Source organism: Bos javanicus, chromosome 2 (assembly GCF_032452875.1).
Source record: "Bos javanicus breed banteng chromosome 2, ARS-OSU_banteng_1.0, whole genome shotgun sequence".
NCBI lineage: Eukaryota > Metazoa > Chordata > Mammalia > Artiodactyla > Bovidae > Bos > Bos javanicus.
Window position 1 is genome coordinate 79,512,405 of NC_083869.1, and position 12,640 is coordinate 79,525,044.

General features: G+C 41.9%; 1 protein-coding gene across 3 annotated transcripts in view; it reads left to right on the top strand.

Annotated features, from left to right (window-relative positions):
- Positions 1-2,025: 2,025 nt before the first annotated feature.
- GLS (glutaminase) overlaps positions 2,026-12,640 on the top strand; it is an 85,420-nt gene continuing 74,805 nt past the window's right edge. The window contains exon 1 of one of the 3 annotated variants that reach the window (XM_061440459.1): positions 2,026-2,709. In XM_061440459.1, coding sequence (XP_061296443.1) covers positions 2,312-2,709 — 398 coding nt within the window. In that variant the 5' untranslated portion in view covers positions 2,026-2,311. The remainder of the gene's footprint in view (positions 2,710-12,640) is intronic. The other 2 variants (XM_061440478.1, XM_061440468.1) reach the window with 2 other exon arrangements.

Sequence of the window (12,640 nt, forward strand, 5' to 3'; positions counted from 1 at the left end):
CCAAGCAAGAGTACTGAAGTGGGGTGCCATTGCCTTCTCAGTAGATAACACTAAGTAGTAATAAAAAACCATCTAAATGATTTGTAATTGTCTTAACTTGGGGAAAAAAAAGTATACATGTAATAATAGCTTGCTCCATATTCTTCTGGTTAAAGAGAGAAAAAACTTAAACACGACAAGACTGTGACATGCCAGAGGTCACATACTGGTAGGTTCAGCCACATTTCTTAATTACTAATCTAGTGCAATATTTTAAGATTCATCACATTACTAAATCTGATCATCAGTTAATGATGCATGCCCCTGATATATAACACCCTTCCCATTGCATAAAAACTATCCCATTAAACTTTGTGGTGGTGGTTTAGTCACTAAGTCACCTCCCACTCTTATGACCCCATGGACTATATAACATGCCAGGCTCTTCTGTCCATGAGATTTTCCAGGCAAGAATACTGGAGTGGGTTGCCATTTCCTGCTTTAGAGAATCTTCTGGACCCAGGGATCGAACCCGATCCCGGTCATCCTGCATTGCAGGCAGATTGTTTACAGACTGAGCCATCAGGGAAGCCATATTAACTTTTGTGAATCTATGCATTTAAAACTAATTGTTTCAGGATATCGCCTAAAGAATTTATGGGCGGGGGGAGCCGAAAGTGGACTGTATATAGGCTGCTGCTGCTAAGTCGCTTCAGTCGTGCCCGACTCTGTGCGACCCCATAGACGGCAGCCCATCAGGCTTCCCCGTCCCTGGGATTCTCCAGGCAAGAACACTGGAGTGGGTTGCCATTTCCTTCTCCAATGCATGCAAGTGAAAAGTGAAAGTGAAGTCGCTCAGTCGTGTCCGACCCTCAGCGACCCCTTGGACTGCAGCCTTCCAGGCTCCTCCGTCCATGGGATTTTCCAGGCAAGAGTACTTGAGTGGGGTGCCATTGCCTTCTCCGTATATAGGCTGCTGCTGCTGCTGCTAAGTCGCTTCAGTCGTGTCAGACTTTGTGCGACCCCAAAGACAGGCTCCCCCGTCCCTGGGAGTATATAGGCTACACAGGCTCAAAGAAAAAGTCAGAGATCATCAAATCCTTGGCTCTTTTCCTACAGGTCCAAAAGTATAAATGGATAAAATGATACTAGGCTGAAAACGATTTAGAGAACAGGATCTGGATGCTTCTATTTTACAACGATGAGGCAGCTTTAAAATACAGAAGCATCTACAATTTTGTTCTCAAGCAAACTAGTATTAGGGGAATCATTGTTCAAAAGTATTTTTGAGATGTCACTGCACATTTTTAAAAGCAATTTTTTAAAAAGGAAAGCTGTCACGTTTTGGATTTTCCCCTTCTCTCTTTGCCCTCCCCCGAACTCCAATCCTCCAAATGGCTAAGCCGCATAGCTGAAAGGATTTTGCTCATTTTTTCCAAAACACTTCACATCTGGGCAGTCGCCAACCATGGAAAGTTTCAAGTAAATGTAACATTTGGGAGAAGGACAAGCTCGTCTGGGGCTGCCCTCGCGGGTCCCCGGCCCTCAGAGGCGTCGCCACACGCCCTTACCGGATAGCCGGGGGCCAGCGGCAAGCTTGGACAGCCGAGCTCCGATGGCCAGGCCAGACTCCAGCCACGACCAAGCCCACTGATGGCCGGCCCCTGGGCTGCAGGGGCTCTTACCCATCAGTTGCCCAAACAGTTCGAGGTCCCAGAGTCCAGGAGCCCATCCGTTTTGAAAAGGACGAGACCACTGGCCCCCAGTTTCTATCTGTAGCACCCTCGGTCCTGACCAAGCCAGAGAGAAGGGGCTACTCTGGAGACCTGCCTGCCTCTCCAGCCTCACACGTCAGTTTGAGTCCACGCCCCGCCCCTCCCCCTCCGTACCCCCTCTGCCGCCCGTCAGCCGCCCTACACTGCGCACCAGGCGCCGAGAGAAATTTGACTGCTCCAGTCACCAATCATAAGCGAGGTCGAGGATCTGAGCCAATCGGAGCTGGCGGAGGGGGCAGGCCGTCGGCGTCCTCCCGCCTCCTGGAGGGTGCGCGCGGAATGTCTCGGGCCCGCCCCTGCGCCTCAGCCTCAGTGCGGAGCCCTACGCCGTGTGAGGAGAAGGGGAAGTGGAGAGTCTGAGGAGAAGCGTTAGCCGGCAGTCTGAGGAGCAGCAGCGGCGGCGGCGGCTGTGGGAGCCGGCACCACACCCACGTCTCTGCCCCTGTCCTCTTTTTGCCCTCTGGCCGTCGCGCCGGAGACTGCATTCTCGGAAAAGAGCGGTCGCCCACGTCCGGAGCATCCTCCCCTGTTGAGCGGGCGCTGACGGACCCGGCGGTATGATGCGACTCCGAGGCTCGGCGATGCTGCGGGACCTGCTCTTGCGCCCGCCTGCTGCCGCCTGCGCAGTTCTGAGGCGGGCGCAGCCTCTCGCCACCTTGTGCCGGCGACCCCTGGGCGGGGGACGAACGGGCCAGGTGGCCGCCGCGCGGCTCTACCCGTGGTGGGGCGGGGGCGGCCGGTCGGCGGGTCCCCTCACGAGGGGCCTGTCCAGCTCGCCCTCGGAGATCCTACAGGAGTTGGGCAAGGGGGCCACGCAGCAGCAGCAGCAGCCGCCGCCGCAGCCTGGGGCGTCGCCGCCCGCAGTCCCGCAGGCGCCCGGCCCCAAGGACGGCCCGGGGGAGACGGACGCGTTCTCCAACAACGAGGGCAAGGAGCTGGTGCCTTCAGGCGAAAAGTGAGTGTCTACTCGAGGCGCAGGAGGCTTCGTCCCGCCTGGGTCCCGGGCCCGGGAGGGGCCTTCGGCGGGGCGGGATGGGAGCGGAGGTTCGAGAAAGAGAAAGAAAGAGATGCCGGGCGGCCTGCGCCTTCTGCGCCATGTGATTAGGCCCGGCCCCGCCCGCGCCCCTCGCTGGGCCCTTACTTCCCTTCCCCGCCGCCGGGTGGAGCTGCCAAGGGTCCGGAGGGCCCCTCTGGTGCCCCCCTCCCCTAACCCCCGTGCTGGAGCTGTGGCTGCGTGTCTGTCCCACGCCGCGCGTGCTCAGCGCCCTGGCTCCGGGCCGCAGTGCCTGGCCGCCCGCCCAGCCCTTGGCGGTGATGCCACAAGAACATCACCAAGTGACATTTAGGAGTCTGGCGATGGGCAAAGCCTGTGCCTTTCTGACTCCTTGCTTCAAGAAGGGCTCGAGTTTCTCTCTGCGTATCCCTCCTTCGATCTCCGCCACCATCTCTTAAGAAGCCTAATGTAGCAGAATATTCTTAACATTTCTGAAGTGGCTTCTTAAGGCTTATGTAGAGCCATCTGGGGCACCGGAAATAACGTTTCCGCAATGAGATTGGGAGGAAAAGGGTCATGTGGCCTAGAAGACGGGGCACGCAGTACAGACCACCTGTTTGCACTGGGGACCATCTAGCTTTGGCCCGTCTGACATCTTCCATGAGATGGGCGAGTTTTTGAAAATACATATGAAAATAGCCAGGATTGAATGTGACGGGTAAAATGCTAACTCTGAAAACGAATTAAGTAGCCTTTGTGGTTTAAATGAATTGTGATAGGGTGATAACTCACCTATTGTGCACGACAATTTAATCTTTAAACAAAATTGGGGTTTTTTTCTACGCAGTACGTGAGGCAGTTTCCTGGATATTTTGTCTTGAGTTAATATAAATGGACACAAAGCTTTTTTTCCCACTGTAGGTAAATATTTACCTGTTTTCTTTATATCTTACTGTTTTTCTGACTTTGCGCTGACCGTATGTGATCTGTTTTTTGCTCCTCTTACATTGCTATCTTAAGTCAAACTGAAAGTGGGTTTCTTATACTTTCAATCTCAGACCTGGCTTAATGTTTCCTGTAATTGAAATTGGCACCATCCTAAAACATTCCGAGCTAAAATTGTTTTCCTAGACTGAAAAATGTTACTTTAAAAAATATCGCTTGGTGATGGGCCACATTTGTGATATTCTGTGATAAGGGTTTTGCACCCTTATGATTATGGGTAGGTCATTGAACATCCTCAGTTGGATGACCCAAATGTGGTCACGTTTTGAAAAGCTAGACTTTCGTCAAATCTCTGCATCTTTAACGTTTTTTGGAGACTAGAATTGTGTGTGTTTATATGGTACTCACTTTACTTTTCTGAATTACCAGGCATGTAACTAGTCTAAGTACAGATGTCCAGACTTGCAGAATTGAAAGAAGAATGTGATTACTAGCATTTAAAAGTTGTCCTTAAAGGTTGTTTGATGGGAACGGCTTTCTCTAGAAAATGTCTTCCGTTCTGTCTCTTCAATGGCTCTAGTGTCCCTCTTTTTTTTCCCCTTTAGTGAGAAAATTGAGCTTTTGTGATTTACATGTTTTCTAGAAGCTTGTACCACCATTGCCTTTGAAATAAATCATTTCTTAGCAGTAATTTTGGAACACTTACTTTGTCTAATGCTTTTTGACCATTCTACATAAAATGTCCCTTCCTGTTCCTCCTAGCCCCCGAAGAAAACCAGTCTACGGAGGGACTCCTTGAAGAATATTTGTTCAGATGTCCTGGGAGTTTGAATGGCCAATAAGATAACCTTGTTTACCGTGGTTCAAAAGAGTCTGTTTTTGACACCAAAGTTTGGAGTAATAGCTAGAAAATTTTAGGAGCAGTCCAAGTATGTGATAAACCTGAGAGCTTTCAATCAAGGATTTCAAGAGTGAACCCCAGCTATCTCCTATTTAAGATAGAGTGAAGAGTACTGGTCTCGATGATTGTGAAAAAAATTTTAATCTGTTTAAAGATTCCATTTCTTGAATGATCTGGTTTCAAAATGTAGCTTCCTTCCTTCAACTTCATCCATTTTGCCTTTATGAGGTAAACATTTCTCTTATTCTGGGAGGTAAGGTTCCAGTTGATGCATCCTTTCTTACACTCAGTTTCCAAAGTATAGGTCATTCCTCAGTCAGCGAGTCACCTGGGATGCCAGCACTCACTCAGGATTCTGCCAGTTTCTGTAGAGGATTATTAAAAGAAATACCCATGTGAAAAATAAAATGAGTTTAACATTTGTTATGTATGGTTCTTCAGTTAAAAAATTACATCATTTATTGTAAAACCTTACAAGGAGATTAGCCTTTGAATTTTAGGCTCAAATGAAAATTTTTTGTTGTTTGGTTCCTGGAAAAAATTTATGTAAAACAATGTAATATTGACTGTTTACCCTTTTGCCTTGCTTACCAGTTAGATCAGAGTGAATTTAATTCTTAACCATAGCAATTTTATTAGTTCATGTGGCTGGGATATTCGCTTTTCCTCCTTTCCTTGATCTTATATTTTATTATCCATGCAATATTATATTCTGGAGGGAGGTAGAATGTGAGTTATCTTTTTTCATAGTCAAATTCTGAACTGTTGTCTTTTAAGGCTATGCTATCTCTGTCAACAACTTCAATTCTGGTTTAGGTTACTGATCAAGGTTAAGATTTTACTACTGTCCTAAGTATGTTACAGGAAAATGTAATGATCTCTGCTCAGTTTTCCCTGCAGTGCTCTTATTTAATTTTGTTAGTATTATTCCATCATTTTGGAAACCACTTGACACAACTCTTGACTTTTTAAATTGTTTTCTTTTTCTGTGGCTCTTTTGGGGTTTGCTCACTGGGTATAAATCCTGAGGCTGTGAGGCCTCTGCTTTTTCCCCATTTGTCTGCCTTCTCAGCAGCATATCCTCTAATCTTTGTGTAGGTAATAGTTCATTTTTCATCCAAGCTTTGTTATATTTATCTCCACATACCTAATGACTTCGGGGCTTCCCAGGTGGCCCAGTGGTAAAGAATCCACCTGTCAAGTAGGAGTCGCAGGTTTGATCCCTGGGTAGGGAAGAGGACCTGGAGAAGAAAGTGGCAACCCACTCCAGTATTCTTGCCTGGGAAACCCTGTGGGCAGAGGATCCTGGCAGGCTATAGTCCATGGGGTCACAAAGAGTCATATGCAAGTTAGCAACCAAACAGCAGTCTGATGACTTCAGATTTAAAATCTTCACCATATATCTGTTCTTTTGTCTCATTTCAACCTATTTTGCATGTTGTTTCAAGATTAATTACAGAGTTATAATTTCAAAATACCACTTCTTCCAGAAAACCAGTAATGGATTGGGATGCAGATTATATCAAACAATGCTATGTAGCATTTGAGATTTTTGACTAACTTTTATGTTATGCCAATGCTTGCCCAACATGAACATTTTTATCATACTGTCTTCTCTCTCAAGAGTGCCATACTTCACTTCTGCAAAATGTAGATGTGTCTATTCTGTCTTAGTGAAGGATCTCTGGGAAGGGTTAGCAGGTGGAGAAGAGGGAAAGTTTTTTAAAGTTACTTTTTGTTTGGGCATTATATTATTTAATTAGAAAAAGAGAAGGATGATTCTCGGAAAGTATCAGTAGGTGTATGCCCTTTAGAAAATAGGTAATGCATACAGGATACAATATCAAAAGTGTTCCATTAAAACAAGATCATTTTCCCCCTATCAGATTGGCAGATGTTAAATTAAGTGATGGAAAGGGTATGGGAAATAGGAACTCTTTACATTGCTGGTGGAAGTATAAATTCAACTGTCTTGGAGGGCAGTTTGGTAGTAATCTGTTAAAAGCTGCACGTCTTTGATGCAGTAATGCTGTTTGCTCAACTATGTAATTAAAAATATATTAAAAGTGAAAGTGCAAACAAATGATTTCAGTTAGCTTCAAATAGTATGATTTTGTTTTTGTAGTTCATATTTATTCTTAATAAATGGTAGCAGGAAAAGAATTGTTACCTCATATTTTGTGCAAATTGAATTTCAAAGTAAGATTAAGTACTTAAGCATTTCAGCAATGTTGAATTAGGTCTTCTATATAGAATAGTACTGATAATGAAGTTGAAGCAATATTGGCATCCCATCCAGGTAATACATGGTTAAATAGAAAGACAGAACCTCTGTTTAAATAGGGGACAAATTCTGTTATGATCCTTTAATCATCTGCTTTTAATTTGTAAAAGTGAACATATTTACAATTCATTTAAATTGAAATCAAGATTGAAAATATATTTAGTTCAATCCCTGGGTTGGAGGATCCCCTGGAAGAGGGTGGGCAATCCGCTCCAGTGTTCTTGCCTGGGAAATCCTATGGACAGAAGAGCCTGGCAGACTACAGTCCATGGGGTCACCAAGAGTTGGACACAACTGAGCTACTACTAATTTACAATACAAACTTAAAAACCCTCCTTCATAAAGAAAATATATTTAATTTTGGGTGTGGGACTTTGCAGTGAACCCTTCAGTCATTTTATTTGTGATTTGCTAAATATTTTTTCTAGATTACAGTTATCAGTGAGTTGTAGTTTTGTTTGAATGCCCAACCATAACGTACATGTTAAAATTTTTGGTGGCCTAATGTTTATTTTAAACCACATGCATCTGTTTAGCTGTTGATAATACTGGGACATAATCTGTAATAAACTGCATGCTCTTAATTAATAATACTTAGATGTCATTCACTGAAGGAGTTCCTGAGGTTTAGTCTACTTGAGTTTAGCTTCTTGTTTCTAGGCTTTATATTTTTTATAAAGAAGTCTGCCTACCTAAAAAAATCAACTAACTTAGGGAGTTAGTCTTTTTTGGTGAAGACATTTGTATGTAGGAAAAAGTGGTGGTGGTGGTGGTGAGTAGACACAATTTTAGTCTGAAAAAGATCAGGGTCACCTTGAAGACAAATTTGTTGAAGATATATGTGGGTGTCTTCAAGTTTTAAAAAAAATTAGTAAAAAAAAGGGCACTACTTCCTTCTTGTGATTTTGAAGTGAAAAAAAATTATGACTGTAGAAACCGAAAGTCTGCCTGTAGGATTTGCATTCTTTAAGCACCTCAGTCTTCAAATTCTTTATAAACCAAGAAGTTGCCTGTGTATGCCGTTTCATTGTTAAGTCATTTGATACTAAGAGGAATGTTTAAAGCTAAATGAAGTAACTATTTTTATAAATAAATATCTAACTGTAGATTTCTCTAAGTAAGGTAAATAGTTTTCAGATAGAGATGCTGTTGCTATGATTTTATCCTGGAATCTACCCTGGTATAAATTATTTTGGTTGTGAAACACAGGTGCATAGAACCGAGAAAGTCCCTTGGTGATTTTTAAACTTTAGAAAAATTTCATATTTGTACCTTTTTAGGAGTCCAGGTTAACAACACTGAGGTGTAGATGGCTTTTTCACTAATATTTTTGGCACAGTATTATGCTTAGAGAAAAGTGGGGAAAAACTTGTGTTCCATAGAAGTGGAATGGTTAAGTAAATTATGGCAAATCCACATGAGAGTTTATTATTCAGTCATTTAAAGTGAATACAGATACTTTTTAGGAATATAGGAAAATATAATGTTAAGTCAAAAGTTATAATACAAAATTTTCTATGCAATCTGATGTCAAGTCATCTCAAGCTTTTAAAAATGCTTAGAAAAAGTAGTAGAAATAAGCCAAAACAATGTTAGCAGTTGTTGGTTTGTGAGAACAGACGCTGTTTTTCCTGCCTCCATATAGTTACTTTTAAGATTTTCATTATGATAACTTCTAATCAGAGAAAGGATTTTAAATTTGTAAATCTCTACCCTGCTGTCCTGGTTTGCTATCCTGATATCCTTTTTCTAGTATGTATAACAGTATTATCACATTGAAAAAAGTTCTGAAGAAGATTGTGAATGGGTTTGTAAAGCTCCTACTATCGGCATTATCCAGTTGTATTCTCTTTTATCCTCAAACATCAAAGTTTTAAATTTCTTAACTGTTTTGGTGTAAGTCTCATAAAATGTTGCCTGTTTTTCTGCCATATTAAAACCTTGTAATGAATAGAGTTTAACATTTCTTAGGTTCACTATAAGGGGGTATTACTATACTGTGCTAAAATACAGTGATGCTCCAAGGCACGTGTGGTAAACTTTTTCTCTCAAGGGCCAAATAGTGTATATTTTTGGCTTCACAAGCTATCTGGTCTATTAAAGGTATTCAAAGCATCTGTTGTAGCAAAGAAGGCATAGACAGTAGATTTGAGTAGGCATGGCTTTCTTGCAGTAAAACTTTATTTATAAAAACTGGTGGCCCTTGTAGTTTGCTGTTGGTAGCCTTTGCACTAAACTGGATTTGTGTAAGATTTTCTCTAATACCCTGGTTTTGGTTAGAATGGTTTGTTCTTCTGTGAATTATTGTATCAGTTGCTACATTTGGTTCTTGGCCTCCCTGTCTCCAATTCAGCTATTTTCCCTCATTCTCACCTTCTATACCCAATTCCCCTTACCTTTAAAAAAAAAAATGGGGTAAAATTCATGCAACATAAAATGTACTGTTTTCACTGTTTTTAAATGTATAGTTTCATGGCATTAGATACTCCCACTGACTCGATGGACGTGAGTCTCAGTGAACTCCGGGAGTTGGTGATGGACATGGAGGCCTGGCGTGCTGCGATTCATGAGGTCGCAAAGAGTCGGACACGACTGAGTGACTGATCTGATCTGATCTGATTACTTTTTTAAAGAACCCAGATAATTAAGCTTTATATGTAAAATATATCTAAATCCTTTGTGCCTACATTATGTAGTCCTGAGTGAGTAAAAGTTTATGATTTTTAATATAGGAACTTAAGAGGAAATTTATAGGAATATAATTTATAGGAATTTTGAGTAGCTCAAAAACTGAGAATTAGAGTTGGAAGTGATTTTAAAGACATCTATTTCCACCTCATTTTACATAGGTTGTAAACTGGCTACAGTTATTAAATGACCTAACCAAGGTCATACAATGTTAGGACTTACTTTGTTTTTTCTTCCAGTATTAGGAGATTAATATAACACTTTATAAGTTTTTAGGTTTAGTATTGAAAGAGACCTGAAAGCCATCTCCCCAGCTGACGTTTTTCCCCTCCTGTTATACTTGCTACAGATTGTTATCCATCTCTGTTTGAATACTCATTGATAAGAGAATTTATTACCTTTGAAGGCAACACATACCATTTTCAGAGTTGTTTTGTTTTTCCTTATGTGTAGCTGAAATCGGGCTTTTTGTTAACTTTCAGTTCAGTTCAGTTTAGTTCAGTCACTCAGTCGTGTCCAACTCTTTGCGACACCATGAATCGCAGCACACCAGGCCTCCCTGTCCATCACCAACTCCCGGAGTTCACTCAGACTCACGTCCATCGAGTCAGTGATGCCATCCAGCCATCTCATCCTCTGTCGTCCCCTTGTCCTCCTGCCCCCAATCCCTCCCAGCATCAGAGTCTTTTCCAATGAGTCAGCTCTTCACATAAGGTGGCCAAAGTACTGGAGTTTCAGCTTTAGCATCATTCCTTCCAAAGAACACCCAGGGCTGATCTCCTTCAGAATGGACTGGTTGGATCTCCTTGCAGTCCAAGGGACTCTCAAGAGTCTTCTCCAACACCACAGTTCAAAAGCATCAATTCTTCGGCGCTCAGCCTTCTTCACAGTCCAACTCTCACATCCATACATGACCACAGGAAAAACCATAGCCTTGACTAGACGAACCTTTGTTGGCAAAGTAATGTCTCTGCTTTTGAATGTGCTATCTAGTTTGGTCATTATTTTGAGGAAGTCATCTCTCGTGTGGTATTAGAGTAATTTCAGTGATAGAATTCACGTATCTGTATTTTTACAACTAGAATGACTTGTTAACAGATACTTGACTAAAGGAGTGCATGGTTGGAAGGACAAACAGAGTTGGACATCTCGGACTTGATCTGCCCAGGTCCTCACTCTCACATTGAAGTCAAGCAGATTGTACCCTTGGGTTAGACTCATGAATTTGTACATATGGACACTTTGTCATCAGCTGATGTAGAGAGCCTGGCCACTTCTCACATAAAGCTTACTTTTGTGTTTCTTACTTTGATTTTTTTTTAATAAATTTAAATAAAGTCCAGCTATAACAGCTGCCTCATCTCATCCTTGCTTTGTATTTTACAAGATGCAGTTTTAACAAGGCAGAGTAACAATTTGGTCATCTAACATAAGTAGTTTCCCTGTTAGCATTTTGGTTAGAAATTCTTCAATATGTAAGGAATCTCACCTTTCTTTATTTTGAATAAACTCCAGGTATTCCTCCTAAAATGGAGTGTAACAACTCAGCACAGTTGGTGTGGCATAGCAGAAAGAGTCTGGGATTAGGAACCAAGTATTGACTTCTAGGACTAAATCTGGTCCACCCACTTGAGTTGTGTGACATTGGCCATATTACTTGACTTTGTCTGTAATTTGGGGACAGTTTACCCACTTTGCTTTATCACATGGAGTTTTAAGATGAAACAATAGAAAGTCCTTTTAAAGTAAAGCTTTAAAAAATGTAAAATTTTGTTTTTGAATTCTCTAATACTTAGCTTTGGGGAAAAATGATTTAGAGTCTTTGTCAGACTTTAAATGGTATGTGATCAGCCACTATGAATTCAGCTTTCAACTTCACAGGTTCAGTCTGCCAGTTTACCCGTGTTACGGACGCTTTCTATCAATCAGATCACTCTAAAATCAAAATGATAAACTGATTTAAAAACAGCCCCAGGTATTTTTTTTAGATAATTGTTTTAAAATGAAGCTACAAGTAAAAACACCAAAGCATTCTTTTGTATTCTATTAGTAGGCGTCTTTTTTTTTTTTTTTTTACTTAGTTGAAGTTTTTTATTATCTAATAGGTTTACTATACTATATTATACATTTGAGTTATATGGAGTTGACAAAAAAGATATTACCCCAGCCTTTATAGTTTGGAAAGGTCTAGTAATATGAAACATTATTTAACAAAATAAGACAAAGTAAGTTGTTTTCCATTTTTTTCCCCTCCTCATTTTGAGTTCATTTTCCTTTCATTTGATAATAGTTTTTTTACTTAGAAACTTTTGATAGCATAGATAGTTGTGCCCTACTCTCAGCAACCCCATGGACTGGAGCCTACCAGGCTCCTCCGTCCATGGGATTTTCCAGGCAAGAGTACTGGAGTGGGGTGCCATTGCCTTCTCCAGATAGTACATAGCCAATTTATTAACTAAATATCAGACTAAGGAGTTTTAATTGTCCTTTTGTATTGGGAAACTGGTTGATCAGTAGTCAGAGTCAGTGTCACTTCCTGTTTATAGAATTGGTAAATTTGTAAATTTCTTGATCAGTCAGCTACTCAGTTGTGTCCGACTCTTTGTGACCCCAAGAATCGCAGCACGCCAGGCCTCTGTGTCCATCACCATCTCCCGGAGTTCACTCAAACTCATGTCCATCGAGTCGGTGATGCCATCCAGCCATCTCATCCTCTGTCGTCCCCTTCTCCTCCTGCCCCCAATCCCTCCCAACATCAGGGTCTTTTCCAGTGAGTAAACTCTTCTTGTGAGGTGGCCAAAGTATTAGAGTTTCAGCGTTAGCATCAGTCTTTCCGAAGAACACCCAGGACTGATCTTCTAAGATGTCATAATCTTAGTTTTCTGAATGTTGAGCTTTAAGCCAACTTTTTCACTCTCCTCTTTCACTTTCCTCAAGAGGCTTTTTAGTTCCTCTTCACTTTCTGCCATAAGGGTGGTGTCATCTGCATATCTGAGGTTATCGATATTTCTCCCAGCAATCTTGATCCCAGCTTGTGCTTGTTCCAGCCCAGCGTTTCTCATGATGTAATCTGC